Source organism: Prionailurus bengalensis, chromosome D1 (genome assembly GCF_016509475.1).
Source record: "Prionailurus bengalensis isolate Pbe53 chromosome D1, Fcat_Pben_1.1_paternal_pri, whole genome shotgun sequence".
NCBI classification, from domain to species: Eukaryota; Metazoa; Chordata; class Mammalia; order Carnivora; family Felidae; genus Prionailurus; species Prionailurus bengalensis.
In genome coordinates this window covers 1,064,880-1,086,061 of record NC_057346.1, presented here as the reverse complement: position 1 = coordinate 1,086,061, position 21,182 = coordinate 1,064,880, and the positions used below count along the sequence as shown (strand labels likewise).

Genomic DNA, 21,182 nt, shown 5'->3' with positions numbered 1-21,182 from the left:
AATAAACTTAAAAAAACAAAAAACAATCATACTAGGGCTTTTACAGTGTTTTCAGTAGGCAGTTTCCTGTGTACGTCCTATTATGCTAATAGGATAATCCTCATCCTGATGAATCTTCACAGTATTCTTCCCATTTTATAGATGAAAAAAACGGAGGCTTAGGCCTTAATATATTCAAAGTAAAACAGCTCAAACATGTTTGATTTCAGAGATTAAAATCCAAACTCTTAGCCAACCATTTTGCCATTAGGTCACTTTAGGTGGTGTTGGCTGTGCTGGTAAATAATGCTTCAGTCTCCAATGTGCTATTACCTGGAATATTGCAGGAGAAGATCAAAACATTGAAATTCTTGTTTAAAATCTCCTTCAGTCTGCCGTGTAGTTTCGTAAATATCTTCATTTGGAGGTATGGGGAAGGCTGTGAACATGTTAGTGAAGAGGCAAGCAGGATAGCTGGGGGCGGCGTCCATCAGGACCCTTCGTGGTAAGTCACAGAAACCCATTTTGAACAGCCTTAGTGCAAAGAAGGGACTTTGTTGAGTCTTGGACAGAAAAGTCCAAGAACACAGGTGGCTCCAGAAATGCGGGAGTCAAGAGTTCAAACGGGTTGCCCGGAGATGGCCACTTGCGGCTCTCTTGATGACATGTGTCCACTCTCAGGAAAGCCATAGTTCACTTGTTCTCAGCCCGGGCGAGTCTCAGGGAGGGACTCCTAGTAACTGGGACTTTCTAAAGTGAGTCCCAGGCACCAAACACCACCCTACTGGGCAGCCAGTTAGGGGATTAAATTAATCCCCAGTGAGTCTGAACCACTTGATGAATGTAACTTTCTACCATTCAGCACATTATTGTATGTTAATGTTTGGTTTCCGTCACAGAAAGCATCAGCCTCTTTGTAGTTAGGTGCTCGGTATCTTTGTCTCCTAGGATACAAAACCTGCCTGCCTACCCACGGCACCTGCTTCATAAGTAATTGACTGCAAAAAGGAGGCAGGTCCTCGAGCTGCAAAGATCATCTGCTTTTGTCTCTTTTTCAAGCAAAAAAGGTTGCCAGGAAGTGATGCCTCGTAAGAGTGACAATGGCAGGGACACAGAAACAGTAGCCTAGGAGAAAGACAGTGGCGTGTTGGGAGTGTAGACAGTGCGTGTGTTGCTTATCTGTTTGGGGGTGGAACTGAAACGCCTTGCTAACAGAGGACTGGGTGAGGGAGTGGGGAAGAGGAGTCGTCCAGGCGTGACCTCTTGGTCTGGGTTTGAACAACTGGAAACACAACAGCCGAGAAGCCTGGGAAGGAAGCAGGTTTATAGCAGAAAATCAACCGTTGGTTTTCGGCGCTCCCACGCAGGGGCTTTGCCGTCCAGCAGCCTGGTCCCCGTCCACGCTCTGCCCCTTTCTAGCGGGGTGGCCTTCTCTGGACCTCCCTTCCTGGCCCTGACGACGGTATTCCTGTCTAGGACCTGTCGGCTAGGGCTGGGTGAGCCAGTGCCAGTCACGTGCTCCCCCGCAGTCCTGGCATGCAGAACGTTCTTCCCAATATCGGCCAGCATTCGATACCAGCTGCCGGATACGTGAGGACGGTACAGTGAGGCGAACACGCGCCGCTGGGACACTGCCTCCTTTTCACCAGGAGTCACTCGTCCATGAATGCTAGCGCCCCCCTCAAGGCTGCTCTTAGCAGACACGGTCTGCAGGCCTTGATCATCCGATTTACCTTCACACCAAATGGGATAGTTCATTAAGAGAAAGAAATGTGCGCACACAGTGACAATAGATCCTTCAGACTCATTACTGCGTACCTTGTGCTGTGAGGGGTGTTTGGGTCGGGGAGGGCTATCTTCGTGGGTAATATACTTGCTCTCTTCCTACGTTATGTACGTATTTTATACTCCATGATACCAAGAGCCAGGTTGAATAAACCCCTCTGAAAAGTTGCTTAACTGGGGCATAGAATTCTTCTAAACTTTTTCCAAATCTTAGAGTACTAGTTAGAAATTAAAAGAATCATACTTCTGTGAGAAGGCTTGCAATTAAAAATAAAAATCCTAAGGGGCTAATATCCAAAATAGATGAAGACCTTAAGTTAACTCAACACCAAAACAATACAATTAAAAAACGGGCAGAGGACCTGAATATATATTTCCCCAAAGAAGACATCCAGGTGGCCAGCAGACACACGAAAAGATGCTCAACGTCACTCCTGAGATGCAAATCAAAACCACAAGGAAAAACCACATCACACCTGTCAGCATGGCTAGAAACAGGCAAAAAAGCACAGGTGCTGGTGAGGATGTGGAGAGAAAGGAACCCTCATGCACTGTTGTTGGGAATGCAAACTGGTACAGCCACTGTGGAAAACAGTATGGCGGTTCCTCAAAAAGTTAAAAATAGAACTACCCCATGGCCAGCAATTCCACTTTTGAATGTCTATCAGAAGAAAATGACACTTACTTGAAAAGGTGCATGCACCCCTATGTTTACTGCAGCATTATTTGCAGTAGCCCAAATACGGAAGCAGCCCAAGTGTCCCTCGGCAGGTGACAGAGATGTGCGCACGCGTGTGTGATGGAATGTTCCTCAGCCGTAAAAAAGAGCGAAATCTTGGCTTTGGCAACCACGTGGATGGGGCTAGAGAGTATGACGTTAAGTGAAGTAAGTTAGAAAAGTATATGATTTCACTCACGTGTGGAGTTTAAGAAACCAATGAACAAAGCAAAAAACGACAAAGTCTAAAACACAGAGAACAGACTGCTGTTTGCCAGAGGTGAGATGGGGGGGAAAAAAGGAAAATCCTACCCAGGTCGTCCGCTCTCTGCTGTCCAAAGTCGGGGGTCTTGGTGGTGCAGGACCTCCCGGGCGGTCCACGGCGCTCGGCCGAGCAGAAGGGTCAGTAGCAAAGATTGGTTTCTGTCTCGCGCCTTGCCATGTCCGCGGGCAGGTGGACAGACTTTTCGGTACCGGCTCATAGCAAGTACCGTGTGAGTGTTGGTTACGTAAGCTGCGTGTTTTCTGTCTTGAAGGACTCCAGTCACACAGCCCCGCATTTACTGACACTTACTTGAAAGGTACGCTTCAGAGCAACAGTGGCAAAAGTGGACCCTGCTGTGGACATCCGCCTTCCCGCCCACAGCACCACCACCCGATGCCAGGGGCCTCAGATAAATATCAGATGTTTTTTCATCACAGGACATGTTTTTATTTTTACAGGACCTCCAGACACAAGGAAGTTGGTGTCTCCAGGAAATGACAGTGCTGACTCAACAGGTGAGTTTAGACAGGTTGGAAAGCATTGGTTTTCATCTGTCTCGGCGACGGAAAGTGAGATCGGCAGGGGAGCACGAGGAGCTGGGACGGTGACCTGTTTGGGCCACAAGTCCCTGATTCATAGGTCCCCGCACCCTCCTTCCAGGGCTGTGCTTAGTGGGCAGCAATAACGGAGAGCCTGCCAGGTCATATTCTTTCTTGGGCCGGCAAGGACCTGAATGAATGCTGACACTTTGTGTCTTACTGGGATTTCGTACTGAGCTTCGAAGCCCGTTTTTAGACGTGAAGGTCTGGCATCGTGCTGTGGACGGGAAACCTGAGTACTTGAGTCGCCGGTGCGACGAGCCGCTCCGGTCCCGTCCGCCGTGGGTGACTCCAGGGAGACCCTGCTTACGTTTCCAACGTCGGTCAGGTCGCAGCCCCCCGACTTGCTTCCCGTTGACACACGGGTGTCTTGGTTGGAACTGAGAGCCCACCGGCGTGGAGGGATCTGGGAACCACGCTGATGTCCTGGGCGTCAGCAGTAAACGGTCACAGCACATTGCTTGCACTGAGGTCGAAACCAGAACAGGTACGAAGGTCCCCTCACCAGACCCGTGGTCTCCACTTTTCATCCACCGAGTATTTACAGAGGGTCTGGAATGTGCGGAGGCGTTCTGGGTGCCCAGGACACAAGGCTGTCCAAGCCCTGACTTCTTGGAGTTCTTGTGGTTGTTTTATTTTATCTCGTTGTGGAAAAATACACATCATGTGAAACCCGGAATGTCAACCATTTCTAAGTGAACGGTTGAGCAGCTTTACGTACGTTCGCATTGTTGCGTGGCTTTGTGGAGTGCCGACTGCCGTCAGCGTCTCCGTGCTGTGCGTATGTCGTGTTCTCAGTTACCTCTGTGCTTCTCATCGTGTCTCCTCCCCGATTGGCCTCTGGCTGAATAGAGAGCACTCTTCTATGTTAGCTTTAGTAATTCTGTAGGCAATTCTTCGTCTGGGGAAAAAGACTAGATAGATTACCCCCAGATGTCATAACGATTATTGCCAGACAGTTATATGAGGGTTTTTAAAAAAATATCTGAACTAGATTATTAGGTGACTTTTCCTGTTGGCCTTTACTGAATCTAATTGAGTACCGCTGAGCATCAACTTTGCACAAACCCAGGAGGTAGAGGAAAGGTAGCAGTAACAACCGTGTTAATTGCCAGCATTTACAGGATGCCTGCAATGCCTAAGAAACTTGTCACACGTTTGCTGATGTAAGTGCAGACGAGGGGTGTGGTTCTCTGTCACACAGGAGGAAACTGAGTCCCAGGGTGGTTGAGAAGCTTGCCCGAGGTCCCATGGCACAGCCCAGATTTGAAACTCACTTCCTGGGATTCGAAACCTGGGCGCCCTCGCGGCATTTCCTGAAACCGTGGTGTGGTCTTACCTTTAAAAACCCTGTTCAGTGAAGAAATACCACTGCTGACACTTGTGGACAAGTTGGTAAAGATCAATGCCTCTAGTCAGTGGGATGATTTCACACGCCCTCAACTCTGACACCAGGAAATTTGTGGAGTGAAAAAGAGGCATGGCCTCAAAAGGTTTTTCTTAAGACATCGGATAATACAGCTGCTATAAAAATTTTTTGGTTGTTCAGTGTGTAACGCTTTCCGTAACTGTTAACTTGTTCTTATTACAGCCTCTTTGGATCTTGAAACACATAACGTGTTGCAGTTGTGTGTTTTTATAGGACGTCATGCTTACTATTTTGTCTTCTGTAGTAAGGCAAACCCTTCTATATTGAAAACATTGTTTTTAAACATCACCAATTTACTTGATGCTGTTTGTCCAGCATGGTTTATTTGGCATCGATTCCAAAAGGAAAAGAACACTTTTCTTTAGCACACTGCTGTCTTTTGTGAACTGCAGGATGGTGTTCTTGGGAAAAGTGCAAAGTGCCAGCAGCACTCCTGGAGACATTGGTGCCTGTCCGTTTTTGAGGACTCCACACATTAGATTCAGCAAATCTTTTTTCTCTGTTTGGTTTGTTTTTAGTCTCCATCTAAGTTCGTTGAGAGTGGTGTCTATGACTTAATCATCCCAGCTCTGTGCCCGGTGCGTAGGAGGTAACACGTGGGTTGAACTGAATTGTGGAACCAAATATGTGTTTTGTCACTGCTGGCTGACCTCATCAAAGAACCACTGTATGTGTTTTGCAGACGTGACTGGTCCGTGCTCCAGTGTTCTCCATTATTATAGCTGCTTTGTTGTTGTTCGTAGAATAATGTCAATGCCTGAGGTCAGAGAATCAGAAGTTGAGGTCCCTTTGGGGTTGTGCCACTCAATTATATGTAAGGGTTGTATTTTCATACGCCCCCATTGTCTTCTGATGAGTATTAGCTATATTTTTGACACTCTTTTCTAGAGGGTCTTACTTCGTTTTAGTGATTCTACAGAAATTTTTAATTGGAGGGGGAAAGATACATTACCTAAAATGTAATAATGATTATTGTTGGGCAATTAGCGCTTTTTTTTTTTTTAACGCTTATTTATTTTTGAGACAGAGACAAGAGCATGAATAGGGGAGGGGCAGAGAGTGAGGGAGACACAGAATCTGAAACAGGCTCCAGGCTCTGAGCTGTCAGCACAGAGCCCGACGTGGGGCTCCAACTCATGGACTGTGAGATCATGACCTGAGCTGAAGTCGGATGCTTAACCGACGGAGCCACCCAGGCGCCCCGAGAGCGCTTTTTAAAAAAAAGTATTTTATCAGATCTTGGGACACGTTTTCAGCCTGTAGAGAAAACCGTTCTTCTCATTTTACATACAGTCAGAGGGCTTCTATTTTAGAGTCTGGATGAATTTATTGTTGACGGTGCAAGGATGCCACATGCCCAGGTTACCTGTCAGCAACAGGTTTGGGCAGAGATACAAGGGAGCTGGACATGGTTCAGAAGGGACAGCATTTCTCACTGGTGACCCCTTATCACTGATGCTTCCCCAGGACAGGGGATTACCATCCAGGCTGAAGCTCTTTCCTTGGGCCTCATTTGCTCCGAGTTCGTCTCCCTTCACGTGCGGTGCACACAGACTTGCCTGGGGCCTGGTGACACATCCCGGGTCCGGCCCTTCCCACGTCTGTAGTTGGCGTGGTTTTGTCCACAGATGTGGCAGGACCAGAGCGATTCCGAGCACACGGACCTGGCTCGGGCTCCGATTTCTGCACACGAGGGCGGCAGAGTTTCCCAAACTGCCCCGAGGAGCTCGCTTGCTCTTACAGAACTGCGTCCATTTCTGAGGCTTTTTGTCGTGTTCGACTCCTGTTTTCAAGATTGCATTTCAAAACCGATGGTGATTTTTAACATCATCAGATGCTGTCTTCGGGAATGTAGGGCGGGAACGTCACGTGTACTGTGTCCACTCGTGCTCAGTGAACGGGTGTTCGTCTCGTGTGCCAGCTGCCTGTGGCCGGCTCCGGCATGGGGTTGTCAACAGGACAGCCCTGCCCACACGAAGGATCTCACAGCGGGTGTAGACGCCATGGAGATAAAAGGCTGAGGAAGGTGTTTTCGGGTGGTGATTTAAAGAGTAAACAGGATGGAATGAACATACACAGAAGTGAACCAGGAAATGAGGTGGGGGAGCCCCGGAAGGGCTGCTTCAGATTAGGCGGTCAGGGAGGACTTCCCAGCGGTGGTGTGGTCTGGGAGACCTGCCTGTCGGAGGGGGGCAGCCCCGTAAGTCTGGGGGAGGGGCGCTCTGGCCAGAGGGACTTGTTGGCACAGGGGCCTGGAACGGGACTGAGCCTCTTATGTGGCAGGGGCACAGGCGGGTCCTGGCTGGCACGGTGAGGCAACGACACTGCAATCACATCGTTGCATGTAGGAGATCAGGGCATGGAAATAGTATTTAAGAAGTGAGATTTTAGGGGCGCCTGGGCGGCTCGGTCGGTTAAGCGTCCGACTTCGGCTCAGGTCACGACCTCACGGTCCGTGAGTTCGAGCCCCGCGTCAGGCTCTGTGCTGACCGCTCAGAGCCTGGAGCCTGTTTCCGATTCTGTGTCTCCCTCTCTCTCTGCCCCTCCCCCGTTCATGCTCTGTCTCTCTCTGCCTCAAAAATAAATAAACGTTAAAAAAAATTTAACAAAGAAGTGAGATTTTACTTGGAGACCTCAAAAATACAGTAGAGCAGGCTTGTAAGAAGAGACCAGAAATGTGGATTGAGGCAACTGTGCTGACTTCTCTGGGCCTTTCCTGGGCGGGGGAAGTCAGCCGTCCAGGGGTTTCGAGCCGCGGCGTTTGTGAGCTGCTGTGGGCCCCGCGATGGCAGGCGTCACGGTGGAACTGGTTGGTGTTCTGTTTCCCGAAGCGCCTGCTGGAAGCGTGCATCCGGCTGGAGTCAGGGCCTCAGTTCACGGAGCGAGCTGGTGCCACAGACGTTGTCCTTGAGCCACGGGGAGGTGGCCGCAGCCTCAGGCCTCTGCCACCGTTTCCAGGCTCGCGGCTGCAGGGCTGGGGGACCCACCAGTCCGCAAGGTGGGGGAGAACCCGGGAGCAGTGCCTGTCGGCTGCGGTTCCGGGGGCCGGGCGGGGGGCTCGGCGGGAGAAACCGCGTGAAGGACATGGACGAAGAAGGCGTGCAGGGATCCAGCAGTGCTGACAAGAACTCCACAGGAAAGGAAATGAGAAAAGTCCAAGTGGGGGAGTTGTTACACACTCTTGCCTTTCAGAGGCAGGCAGAACCAAACACGGTGGGGGTGAAATTGGGCACCAGGGGAAGACCCGGGGCAGAAGAGCCAGCACCCAGACCTCTGGGTGGGGTTGGGCGATGCATGCCAAGGGCTGGGGTCCGGCACACACGGGGTGCAGGAGCGTGCGCCCCCCCCCCCCCGAGTCTGAAGGCCAGTGCGAGGAATCGGAGCTGGGACTCAGCTGGGACCAAATCCACAGCACTTCTTGCTTTATCTGTTGTTTGGTAAATACTCCTTTTCCATAGAAAGCTGGCGGGCTTGCTCTGGACTCATGACCCACCCCAGTGTGCAGCAGTGCATGCTACAGTGGCCAGAGTTGCGCACTGATGGGCTTCAGGCGCTCAGGGTTGGGGTCCTCTGTATCTCTTTTTTCTTACTGTGTAACTTATTTACAACTAATTTCAAAACACAAGGCACGTGCACGATAAGAAATTTCAGCAGTGCTTGGAAAGATGCCGAACGTGGCTCCCGTCTTCTTCCTGCACCGAGCCCCGCCACGTCCTTTCCCAAATGGACTGTACCAGCTCAGAGCTAGACTCCTTGCCCACCCAGACATCTTCTCCTGGTGTATCCCAGTTAGGGAGTAGCCGTTCATGTAGGGTCTGGAGCCGGAAAGGTCTACATTTCCGCAGGTATCCTTGCAAAAAATCGCGTACGCGTGATCTGTCTATGGTGTACACGTTTGCCATTAACATGAGTGGGTGACGCCAGGCACACTGTTGGCTGCCCAGCTGGTCTCACTTAAACCTCGTCCTTCCTCATGGGCACGTGCTGGCCCACAGGACAGACGCAGCCCAGCTCACTCATGCACCCCCTGGTGATGCACACGTAGGTCATCTGCAGTTCGGTTTTAAGCAGGGCTGTGGCGAGCACCTCTCCTGGCCTATCTTGGCGCACACCCATGCGAGGGCAGCCGTGGGCTCTTTCCTGCCAGCGGAGCTGCTGAGGCAAATGGTGTATTACTTTAATTGGTGACTTTTGCTAAATTTTCTTCCAAGAAGGTCACATTTGTTTCCTCCCACTGGCAGTAAAAGGGGCCTGTTTCCTACAGACTCCAGGTAATAGACCTTCTACTGTTTGCTAATCTGAGGTGTGATTCATAAAGTCTGTTAGGAGCTAAATTCCTTTAACTGAGTGGGGAGTATTTTCATACTGGTTTTGGGGGCTTTTTATGGTTCTTTTTTATCTTTATTTTTATTTATTTTTTTTTTTTTTAACGTTTATTTACTTTTGAGATGAGAGAGACAGAGCATGAACAGGGGAGGGGCAGAGAGAGAGGGAGACACAGAATCGAAACAGGCTCCAGGCTCTGAGCTGTCAGCACAGAGCCTGATGCGGGGCTCGTACTCACGGACGGAGAGATCGTGACCTGAGCCGAAGTCAGACGCTTAACCGACTGAGCCACCCAGGCGCCCTGATTTATGATTCTTTTTTAAAAACCGCTCTCTTGACGTAAATTTCGCATGCCATACAGTGAAGTGGTTCTCCGTGTACTCACGGGTACGTACAACCATCCCCGCGGTCCGTTTTAGACCATTTTCATCATCTCAGAAAAAAAAACACTTTGCCTTTGAGCTGTTACCCACTGTGTCCATCCTGCCCACCTGCCCCCAGCCCCAGGCAGGCACTGATGTACTTTGTCTCTGTGGATGTCCTTCCAGACTTTGATAGGAGTGGAGTCGTGAAGTACGTGCTCTCTGGAGACTGGCGTCTTGGCGTTAGCAGTGTTTCTAGGTTCATGCAAGTGGTGGTGTGGCCAGCGGTTCGTTCCCTTTTATGGCTGAGAACTGTTCCCCTGGATGCATAGACGACAGTCTGCTCCTCCGTCCATTTGTTGATGGACGCTTAGGCCGTTTCTACCTTTTGGCTGTTGGGAATCACGCGGCTATGAACACTCGCTTACACATTTTTGTGTGGCTCTGTGTGCTTGGCTGTACTACCGAGGAGAATCTCTGGGTCCTGTGGAAACGCCGTGCTCAGTGACCTGCCAGCCTGCTTCCCACATCATCTGCACCCTTTACATTCCGACGGGCGGTACATGAGGATGCTGTCACGTTCGGATTCTACCTGTCCCCAGGGGCACGTGCGGTCCTGAGATTTGTTAAGAAATACATACGGGTCATTCGGATTACCCAAGTATATTCCTCATGTGCTTTCCGTCTTCCTCCATGGTTCGGGCTCACAGCTAAACTCTAGGAATTTCCCGAGTGTTACGAGTGCTAAAGGTGTCTTTTGTTACCGTAATGAGGTGACTCTGAGACCCCACCCAGAGGTGGGGCCAGACCTACCCTGTGGTTGGTTGGTTGGTTAGAGCTTTCAGTCTTCAACTCTGGGAGGGGAGGTTGGGAGCAGGAGGCTCAGTTGGCCTAGGCCAATGACTTAGGCGTGACCAAGTATGAAGCCTCCTGGGAAACCCAGAAGAGGGCGTTTCTAGTAGAGCTTCCTGGTGGTGAACAGGGAGAGATACTGGGAGAGTGTCACCTGGCAAGGGCATCAGAGCTCCGTGCCTCTTGCCAGACCTCGTCCCCTGTCTCTATGCGTCTGGATGCTGCCTTGTGTCCTTTATTCCCCAGGTTCTGTGAGCCGCTCTGGCAAATTAAAAGAGGCTAAGGGGTCATTGGAACCTCCAGACCGTAGCGGGTGGTTAGAAGCACAGCCAGCGGCCTGGGGGTGGTCTTGTGGGACCCAGCCCTCACTTGCAGGATCCCATGCTGTGTCCGGGTGGGTAAGTCAGAACTCAGTTTCCGGATACCCTGCTAGGGTCCCAAGAACTGCGTGGTGGTCCAGGGGGGTGGGGGGAATCCCTCTCACATTGAAATGGGGTTAGGGAGCCCCAGTCTAGCATGAGACAGTGTCTCATTTCTTTGTTGACTCATGAAGGCATGAATCTGTTCTGTGTTTATTGGCCATTGGTTCATGTTGGAGAAATGTCTCAAGTCCTTTGCCCATTTGTTGATTAGGTTGTCATTGTATTAGCTTGTCTCTGCCTTATTTTTTTTTCTACCTATAAAAATAGTATGATTCCTGTGGGAATTTGGGAAAAGTTTTTTTTTTTTTAACCATTATTCAAATAACTTCCACTAAGTATTTTTAGTTCTTTTCAACTTGAACTTAACTACATGGGCACCGATTCTTAAAAAGGGAATTAATCGTCTCCTGCAAAACATTTCACTGTGGTTACAGTCTTACAACATGAAAACACCTAGTTGGAAAGTGATGGTTTTAGTCTCTCAACTGACTGTAGTGAGAACTGGCTTGACTACTTTCACTCCACAGTGAATTTGATTCACAAGTTTTTCATGTCTCCCCCCTCCCCCAGTCAGTATGCATGCCCTTGTTTCAGGGAAGATAAAAAAGAAGAAATAATTTCTTTGCTTTGAAGTGAGCTTGGGTTAGTTAGGTACTGTCCTGGTGCCTCAGTGCTTTCTGTCAAGTTCAGGTGCAGTCATGGGCTAGATGAGGTAACATGTGAATCAGCTGCCTTTAAAATGGCACCTGGCACAAATGAAAAACTAAATGTGTTCCTGCTTGCTATTTGGCCACAGTGACCCTTTTTTGGTCCCTCCTGTGTTCGCCTTCTCTGCCACAGTGCCTTTGCATGTACTGTTCTCACTCCCTGAAGAACTCTTCCCTCCTGCCTTTGCCTGGTTAACACCCATTCAGCTTTCCAATCTCAGCTGAAACTTCCCTTCCTCAGGGAACAGTCTCTGACCGACTGCATCTGGTTGAGGGTTTAAGTCAGCCTCCCCAGCCCACAAGTCCGTTCTGTCACTCACCACCTCCTCCTCAGTGCTCAGCACAACACCTCATGTACGTTTCCGTTGAAACAGGAGAAGCCGGTTTTAATGCTTGCTACCCCAGTCTTACTTGTGAGATGAGCTGGGAGCTCCTTTGTCAACGCGAACCCTTCCCTGCCCAGCATTCCTTGAACTGGATACAGGGCCTTTCACTTTATGGTTGTGAAGAGCGGCCTTAAATGTTAGCGGGAGGGTTGGGGGTCGTGTTGTGGGGGGGGGGGGGGCAGGGCTGTGTGTGTTCTTAGGTTCAGGTGAAGTTTCCAAGGAGGGCGGGGATTCGAGCATCCAGGAGGTCAGTGGGGATGTGCCCCGGCTCACCAGGGTTGTGCCCCAGGCCGTCTTCCTGCTGAGTCAGGTGCCCACATCCCCCCCAACAGCGGTCAGGCCAGTGACCTTGTGGCCTGGCAGGAACATCTGAGCTCTGCCCTGATCTGCAGGAGCTTCCTGCAGGTGAAGGCGGGGCTGGGAGGAGAGGGGCGGGGTCGCCGAAGCCCCTCAGGGAGTTCGGATTTGCCGGCCATGAGGTGGGAGGCATGCAGGATTTTAAACAAATCAGCCCAAACGGATACCCTGCCTGGATGGCCGTGGTGGAGCTGGAGACAGGTGGTGCTGGATCGTGGCGAGGGGACGGCCAGCCGCGGGCTCAGGGTGTGAGCTCAGGGGGCTTATTGGCCCGGTCCGGTCCCCACAGCTGGGCCCACGGATCTCGGGGGTTGTCACCGGTCACGGTGAACAAGTTGTCACGGGTCACGGCTGAGAACAGCTGCGGGCTGGCGGGCGGAGGGGCGGGTCCCAGGAGGGGCTGCCTCGGCCCCCCGCGGGCCGGGAAGGGGTCAGGACCAGGCGCTGCCGGGAGATGCTGTGGGGGGTGAAGCGGCCCCTGGTCTTGGAGAAAGATGGGGGGGGGGGGCTGTGTGGGAAGTACGCAGTGTGAACTGGGTGGGTGACCTCAGATTGAAGCGGTTTCTTGCGGGGTAAACCTCAGAGACGTCCTCTGTGGTTATGTTATCCCCTCGGCATGTCAAAAACCTGCAAGCCTTAGAGCAAGGCTCCTCGCGTGTCAGCACATTAGAATTGCCTGGAACGTTACAAATACTGGTCTGGGGGCACCCGCGAGCCGTGAGACCTGAGTGGCGAGCGGAGCACGTGGCCAGGGCTGCGGCGCGGAGTGAGGGTGACGGTCAGGATGGGACGTGGGCAGGTGGGCGCCAGCCTTTCCAGGGAGCCCCTGCTGATTCGGCGTTGTTAGCCACGGGGGTGCCCTTTTAAAACTGACTGCCTTGGGAAAGAACGATAAGGTCTTATGAGGGGAGAAAGGCAGGCAATCCAGGGGTCCTCCTCTTGGGCTCACCCCCATGAGGTCGGGGAGGGGGACACGGGGGACACGGGGTGCTCTTAGTACTACTGTGATTTTGTTATTTTTTTGTCCAGTTTACTTACTTTGAGAGAGCAAGAGAGCGCGGGGGAGGTGCAGAGAGAATCCCAAGCAGGCTCCTCACCGTCTGCGCAGAGCCCGATGCAGGGCTTGAACTCACGACTGTGAGGTCGTGACCTGAGCTGAAACCAAGAGTCGGACGTTCAACTGACTGAGCCACCCAGGCGCCCCTGATTTCGTTATTTTTATTCCCATTGTTTTTTTTTTTTTTTAATTTTTTTTTTTAACGTTTATTTATTTTTGAGACAGAGAGAGACAGAGCATGAATGGGAGAGGGTCAGAGAGAGGGAGACACAGAATCTGAAACAGGCTCCAGGATCTGAGCTGTCAGCACAGAGCCCGATGCGGGGCTCAAACTCACGGACCGCGAGATCATGACCTGAGCCGAAGTCGGCCGCCCAACCGACTGAGCCACTCAGGTGCCCCTCCCATTGTTTTGATTGCATAGGAGCCCAGTAGTTATCAAGGAAGGGTAGGGACAAATGCCTTGAGAGAAGTCTCATAACCGAAAGACTTATTTACCTGAAAAGCTGCACAGAATAGTTGCAGCCCATTCATAAGACTTTTTTGTTTGTCACCCTTAACACACCTGTTCTTCACAATCGTGCCTGCTGAAAATTCCCGAAGGTGTTAAAGCAAACTGTCCTCCTGAGTTACTTAATCCCGTCAAGTCTGTTTAGTGTGATGAGAAAACAGAAGGAGCAAATAGCAGTTAACTTTACAGATAATGAAAACATGAATCATTTGTGATTTTCTCCACAGGAAACTGGCTGAAAACCCCCTAAGGAGTAGTTTGGCTTTTATCATGAAGGTGTGTGTATTGAGATGGCTTGTTTCTCCTATAAACAAGAGGACACTCTTTTTTTAAACCTTCGTAACGCCACCGTTAGACTTAACATTTTTTACGGTTTCGATGAGAATAGTTGACATACAGCATTGTATAAGTTTAAGGTATAACTAATGATTTGATTTAGATTGTGAAGACCATAGTAAGTTAACATCCATCATCTCATAGGTAGAAAAACCCAGAAAACAAAACAAACAAAAAAAGGGTTTTTTGGTTCTTGTGATGTATGTGGCCTTTGAGGATTTACTCCCAGTTTTCCTGTATATCATACTGCAGTGTTAACCGTGGTGCTGTTACACATCACAGCCCTAGTACTTATCCTAGAGCTGGAAACTTGTTCCTTTTGACCACCTTCATTTGCTTCCCCTCCCCAACCCCTGCCTCCGGTGACCACACCTCTGATTTCTTTTCCTGTGAGCTTGGTTTGTTTCTTTATTTTAAATCCCGGAGGTAAGTGAGATCATGGAGTATTTGCCTGTGTCTGATTTACTTTGCTTAACGCGATGCCCTCGGGGGTCACTCATGGTGTTGAAAGTGGTGGGATTTCGTCCTTTTTTGTAGTTGAATAATATCCGTTGTGTGTGTATCACGTATCAGAACTTCCTAACCCACCCGTCCCCTCATGGACCCATAGGTTTCCATGCTTGTCTGGCTGTTGTAGATAAGCTGCTGTTAACGTGGGGGTGCAGGGATCTCTTCGACACAGTGTTCTTGTTTCCTTTGGGCAAATGCCCAGAAGTAGAGTTGTTGGATCATAGGGTATTGCTGTTGATTTTCGGAGGGACCTCCATGCTGGTGTCTCCAGTGGCTCTGCCACTTGACGGTTCTACCAACGGCCCTCAAGGTTTCCCTTTCATCCACATCCTCGCCAGCATTTATCAGTGGTCTTGATCTTACCCGTGCTAACAAGCATGAGATGATGCGTCAGCACAGCTTTGGTTTGCATTTTACTGGTACCGAGCGATAGTGAGCATCTTTTAATGTACTCGTTGACCACTTGCATATCTTCTCTGGAAAAATGTCTGTTGAGGTCCTTTGCCCATATTAATTGGATTAGTGATGTGTTGCCGTGGAGTTGGAGGAGTCCTTTTCGTTGTCTTTTTGGAACTGTAGTGGACATACAGGCTTAGTTTCGGCTGTACGACGTTGTGATTCAACATGTGCGTACATTACAAATTGCTCAGCACAGTAAGTCTAGCCACCATCTGTCATCAGAGGTATTACAGAACGGACTATACTCCCCATGTTGTACTTTAAATCCCTGTGACTCGTTTCTAACTGGAAATTGGTGTCTTTAATCCCCTTTTCCTGTTTTACCCATCTTCCCATCCTCCGCCCTGCTCACAGCCACGAGTTTGTTCTTGTATTTGAGTCTCTTTGTGTTTGTTCATTTGTTTTCTTTAGATTTCACGTGTGAGCGAGATCATGTGGTACTTCATTTCTCTTTCCTTGCATTTCATTTAGCATAATACCACCAAGTCCGTCTGTGATGTTGCAAATGGCAAGATCTCATTCTTTACGGTGAAGTCATATTCCGTTGTACGATGCACACACATTATGTGTCCTTTATCCATTGATCTATTCATGGGCACTAGGGTTCCTTCCATATCTTGGCTGTTGTAAAACTGTGGTAAAATAGAGATGTGTGTGTTTGTTTGTTTTTTAATTAGTGTTTGCATTTTCTTCAGTTAAGTACCTGTGAGTGGAATTGCCGGATCATATGGTAGTTTAATTTTAATTTTTTTTAATTTTTTAAATGTTTATTTACTTTTTGAGAAAGAGAACGTGGTCCAGTTTGATTTTTCTGCATGGAGCTGTCCATTTTCCCCAGGACCATTTACTGAAGAGATGTCTTTTCTCCATTGTATACTTTTACCTGCTTTATCTTAGATTAATTGACCATTTGAACATGGGTTTTTTTTCTGGGCTCTCTTTTGGGTTCCACTGATCCATATATATGTCTACTTTTGTATAGGGCCATACTATTTTGATTACTATAGCTTTGTAGTATAGATTGATACCTGAATGTGCTACCTCTAGATTTGCTCTTCTTAGGATTGCTTTCACTTTTCTGTGTCTTTTGTGGTTCCCTATGAGTTGTCGGATTGTTCTAGTTCTGTGGAAAATGCTACTGGCATTTGATAGGGATTGCATTGAATCTGCTCCAGGTAGTACGGATGCCCTAACAATGCAGGCACACATCAAAAAAATAACAGGCTTGGTTCCAGACCACTGCAATAAAGTGAGTCAAATGACTCTCATGGGTTCCCAGTGCATGTGAAGTTATGTTTACACTATAGTCTGCTAAGTGTGCAATAGGATTATGTCACTAAAAATGTATATACCTGAACTTAAGAATACTTTATTACAAAAAAATGCTAACCATTATCTGAGCTTTCAGGAATTTTAATCACTGATCGCAGCTCACTGTAACAAATAAAATGAGAGTATTTTAACTACCTTGAGAATAACCAAAATGTGACAGACACGAGGTGAGCAAATGCTGTTGGAAAAATGGCACCAGTGAAATTGCTTAATGTAGTACTGCTACAACCTTGACTCTGTAAAAAAAAAAAAAAAAAAAAAAACCACACACACAAAACAAATACCTCATTATCTGTGAAGCACAGTAAAGCAAAGTACAACAAAACGAGGTCAGCCTGTATAAATTCCATGAACATGGCGTCTCTTTCCATGTATTTGTGTCCTCTTCAGTTTCTTTCATCATTGCCTTACTGTTTTCAGAGTATAGTGACTTGGTTAAAGTGATGTTTTATCCTTTTTTATAAATAAGATTGTTTTATTTGCTTTTGTGTTTGTTACTCATGGATGGAAATGCAACCAGTTGATGAATATAAATTTTGTGTCCTGAAACTTTGTTGAATTCATTTATTCTACTAGTTCTTGGGTAGATTGTTGAGGATTTTGTATATACAGTTGGCTATAGGACCAACTTGTGTTGACTGTACTGTGTTGAATAAATGTGGTGAGAGTGGATGTCTTTATCTTTTTCCAGATCTTCAGCTTTCTACCATTGAGTATGATGTTAACTGTGGATTTGTCATATATGGCCAATATTATGTTGAGGTATGTTCCCACGTGGCACTTCGTTGAGAGTTTTTATCGTGAGTGGATGTTGATTTTTCTCCATTGCTTTTCCTGCGTCTATGGAGATGATATTTTTATTCATCATTTTGTTAACATTGTGTAGCACGTTGATTTGTAGATAGGAAAACACTCTTGTATCCCTGGAATATGTCCCATTTTGTTGTGGTGAATGATCCTTTTAATGTAGTGTTGAATGCAGTCTGCTAATATCTTGTTGAGGATTGTTGCATCCTTGTTCATCAGAGATATCGGTCTATAATTTTCTTTTTAGTGTCTCTGTCTGGTTTTGGTTTCAGGGTAATGCTGGCCTCATGGAATGAATTTACAAACATTCCTTCCTCTTCAGTTTTTGGAATAGTTTGACTAGGATAGGTATTAACTCTTTTTCAAATGTTTGGGGGAATTTATGAATCCATCTGGTCCTGGACTTTTGTTAGGAGTGTTTTCATTACCAGTTCAGCTTCTTTTCTAGTAATTGGTCTGTTCAAATTTTTCATTTTTTTGGAAGGTCGTATGTTTCTAGGAATTCATTTCTTCCAGGTTGTCCAGATTGTTGGTGTAATTATGCATAGCAGTTACTCTTACCCCTTGTGTTTTTGTGCTGTTGGTTGTAATTTGTCCTGAGTTTCTGATTCCGACTTCTCCCTTTTCCTTGATGAATCTGGCTAAGGGTTTATCAATTTTATGTCTTTAAAGAATCAGCTCTTGGTTTTATTGATTTTTTTTTTATTAGTCTGTTTCATTTTTCAGTTTCTTTAGGTATCAGTGTTGATGGGCAATTTTCTTATTTCTTGAGGTAGGCCTGTATCACTATAAGCTTCCCTCTTAGAATGGTTTTTGCTGTGCCACAGATGGGGGGAACTCAGGAATCGTGAGATCATGACCTCAGCCGAAGTGGGACATTTAACAGACTGATCCATCCAGGTGTCCCAAGGCATTTTTTCATTGCCTCTTGGTTGTCTTCCTTGACCCACTGGTTGTAGTAACATATTGCTGAACATCCACCTGTGTCTGTTCCAGTTTGTTTCTTGTAATTGACTTTTGGTTCAATACTTGTGGTTGGAAAAGATGCTTGATATGATTTCAGTCTTAAATTTTTTAGACTCGTTTTATGGCCCATCATGTCCTCTTTTCTGCACAGTGTCCTGTGTACACCCAAAAGAGGATGTGTATCCTGGTTTTGGATGGAATGTTGTATATGTATCTCTTAGGTCCATCTGGTCTAATGTGTCGTTTAAAGCCACTATTTCCTTACGGTGATCTGTCTGGATGATTAATATAAATGAGGTTTGAACGTCCCCTGTTGAAGCATAGATGCTTTCAACTTTCTTACACCATACACAAAAATAAATTCAAAATGGATGAAAGACCTAAGTGGGAGACACGAAACCATCAAAATCCTAGAGGAGAACACAGGCAGTAACCTCTTGGATCTTGGCCAGAGCAACTTCTTACCAGAGACATTGCCGGAGGCAAGGGAAACAGAAGCAAAAATGAACTATTGGGACCTCATCAAGATAAGAAGTTTCTGCACAGAGAAGGAAACAGTCAACAAACCTAAAAGGCAGGGTAGGATGGGAGAAGATATTTGCAAATGACTTAACTGATAAAGAGTTAGTATCCAAAATCTATAAACAACGTATCAAACTCAACACCCAAAAAAATGAACAACCCAGTTAAGAAATTGGCAGAAGACATGAATAGACACTTTTTCAAAGAGGACATCCAGGTAGCCAACAGACACGTGAAAAGATGTTCAACATCACCCATCATCAGGGAACTATCAGTCCAAACCACAATGGGATATAACATCACAGCTGTCAGAATGGCTAAAATTAACAACACAAGAAACACCAGGTGTCAGCGACGATGTAGAGAGTGGGGAACCCTCTTGCACTGTTGGTAGGAATACAAACTGACACAGCCCCTTTGGGTAACAGCATGGAGGTTCCTCAAGAAACTAAAAATAGAACTACCCTACAGTCCAGCAATTGCACTATTAGGTATTTACCCAAAGGATACAAAAATATAGATTCAAAGGGGTACGTGCACCCTGATGTTTATAGCAGCATTATCAACAATAGCCAAACTATGGAGAGAACCCTAGTGTCTATTGACTGATAACATGAATAAAGAAGATATGGTGTATATATACAATGGGTTGTTACTCAGCTGTCAAAAAGAATGAAATCTTGCCATTTGCAGCGACATGGATAGAGCTTGAATGTATTATGCTGATAGAAGTCAGAAAAGACAAATACCAGATGATTTCACTCATATGTAGAATTTAAGAAACACAATACAAGAACATATGGGAAGGTGGAGGCAGGGGGAGAAGAGAGGGAAACAAACCACCGGAGACTGTTAAATACGGAGAACAAACTGAGGGTTGATGGAGGGAGGAGGGTGGGGGGATGAGCTAGATGTGGGATGGGCATTAAGGAACGTCCTTGTTGGGATGAGCGCTGGGTGTTGTATGTACGTGATGAATCACTGGGCTCTACTCCTGAAACCAAGAGTGTACTGTGTGTTAACTAGAATTTAAATTAAAAAAAAAAAAGTCCCTGACTGTTACTACCATTTTCTCCTATATTTGGGTGCTCCTATCTCAGGTACATAGCCATTAGAATTGTGGTGTCCCCTTGTTGAACAGCTGCCTTTATCATTATATAACACCTTTCTCTTGTTACATTTATCTTGCACAGTCTATTTTGTCTGGTGTGAGTATTGCTTCCCCAGGTTTCTTTTGATTTGATTTCCAATGCAGGGAATGTCTGTTTCCGTCTCCTTTGACTCTGTGTGTCTTTAAACCTGAATGAGGCTCTTAAATGCAGCCTGTGGATGGGTCTCTTTAAAAAATTTTTTTTTAATGTTTATTCATTTTTGAGAGACAGAGACAGAGCATGAGCGAGGAAGGGGCAGAGAGAGAGGGAGATGCAGAATCCGAAGCAGGTTCCGAGCTGTCAGCACAGAGCCCGATGCGGGGCTCGAACTCACCAACTGTGAGATCATGACCTGCGCCGAAGTCGGGCGCTCAACTGACTGAGCCACCCAGGTGCCTCTGGGTCTCTTTTAATCCCTTTAATCCCTGTCTTGGAATTACAGCATTTACATTTAACATAATTATTAATACATTTGCACTTATTGCTATTGTGTTGATTCCTGGTTTTGTAGTTCTTTGTTTCTTCTCTTGTTCTTCACTTGTGATGTGATAAAAATTTCTTCAGTGTTTGGATTTCTTTTTCTTTAGTTTTTGTGCACAGGCACACCTTGAAGATACAGTGGTTTCAGTTCCAGACCACCACAGTAAAGAGAGTTAAATGAATGTTTTGGTTTCCCACTGCATTTAAAACTTAGGTTCACACTATAGCCTATTAAATGTGCAATAGCATTCTATCTAAAAAAGTACATATCTTAATTTTAAAAAGTTTATTGCTTACAAAATGCTCGTCGTCACCTCAGCTTGAAGTGAGTCCTAATATTTCTCCTGGTGGAAGGTCTTGCCTCTGTTGTTGGCTGTTGACTGATCAGGGTGTGGTTGCTGAAGGCTGTGGATTTATTAAAATAAGAAGACAAATCTTGCCACATTGTGTGATCTTTTTTTCCCATGAACGATTCCTTCTGTGTCACGCGATGCCATTAGATAACATTTTACCGAGAGTAGAACTTCTTTCAAAACTGGAGTCCATCGTCTGAAACCCTCTGCTGCTTTATGAACTAAGTTCGTGTCCTGTTCTGAATCCTGTGTTGTCATCCCAACAGTCTTCGCAGCATCTCCACCAGGAGTAGATTCAATCTCAAGAAACCCCTTCCTTTGCTCATCCGTAAGAACCAGCTCTTCATCCGTGTACGTTTGATCACGAGATTGTAGATGGATCAGGTCTGTCTTCAGGCTCCACTTCTGACTTGAGCCCTCTGGCTGTTTCCTCCACTTTGCTTTTGAACCCCCCACAGTCCTCCCTGAGGGCTGGAATCAACTGTTGTGAAGCCCTGCCCCCCCCCCTTTT

General features: G+C 47.1%; 1 protein-coding gene across 1 annotated transcript in view; it reads left to right on the top strand.

Moving 5' to 3' along the window:
* The window catches only part of TMEM123 (transmembrane protein 123), a 57,653-nt gene that overhangs the window by 2,078 nt on the left and 34,393 nt on the right, over positions 1 to 21,182 (top strand). Inside the window, exon 2 of the mRNA XM_043579176.1 lies at positions 3,206 to 3,262. Coding sequence (XP_043435111.1) covers positions 3,206 to 3,262 — 57 coding nt within the window. The remainder of the gene's footprint in view (positions 1 to 3,205; positions 3,263 to 21,182) is intronic.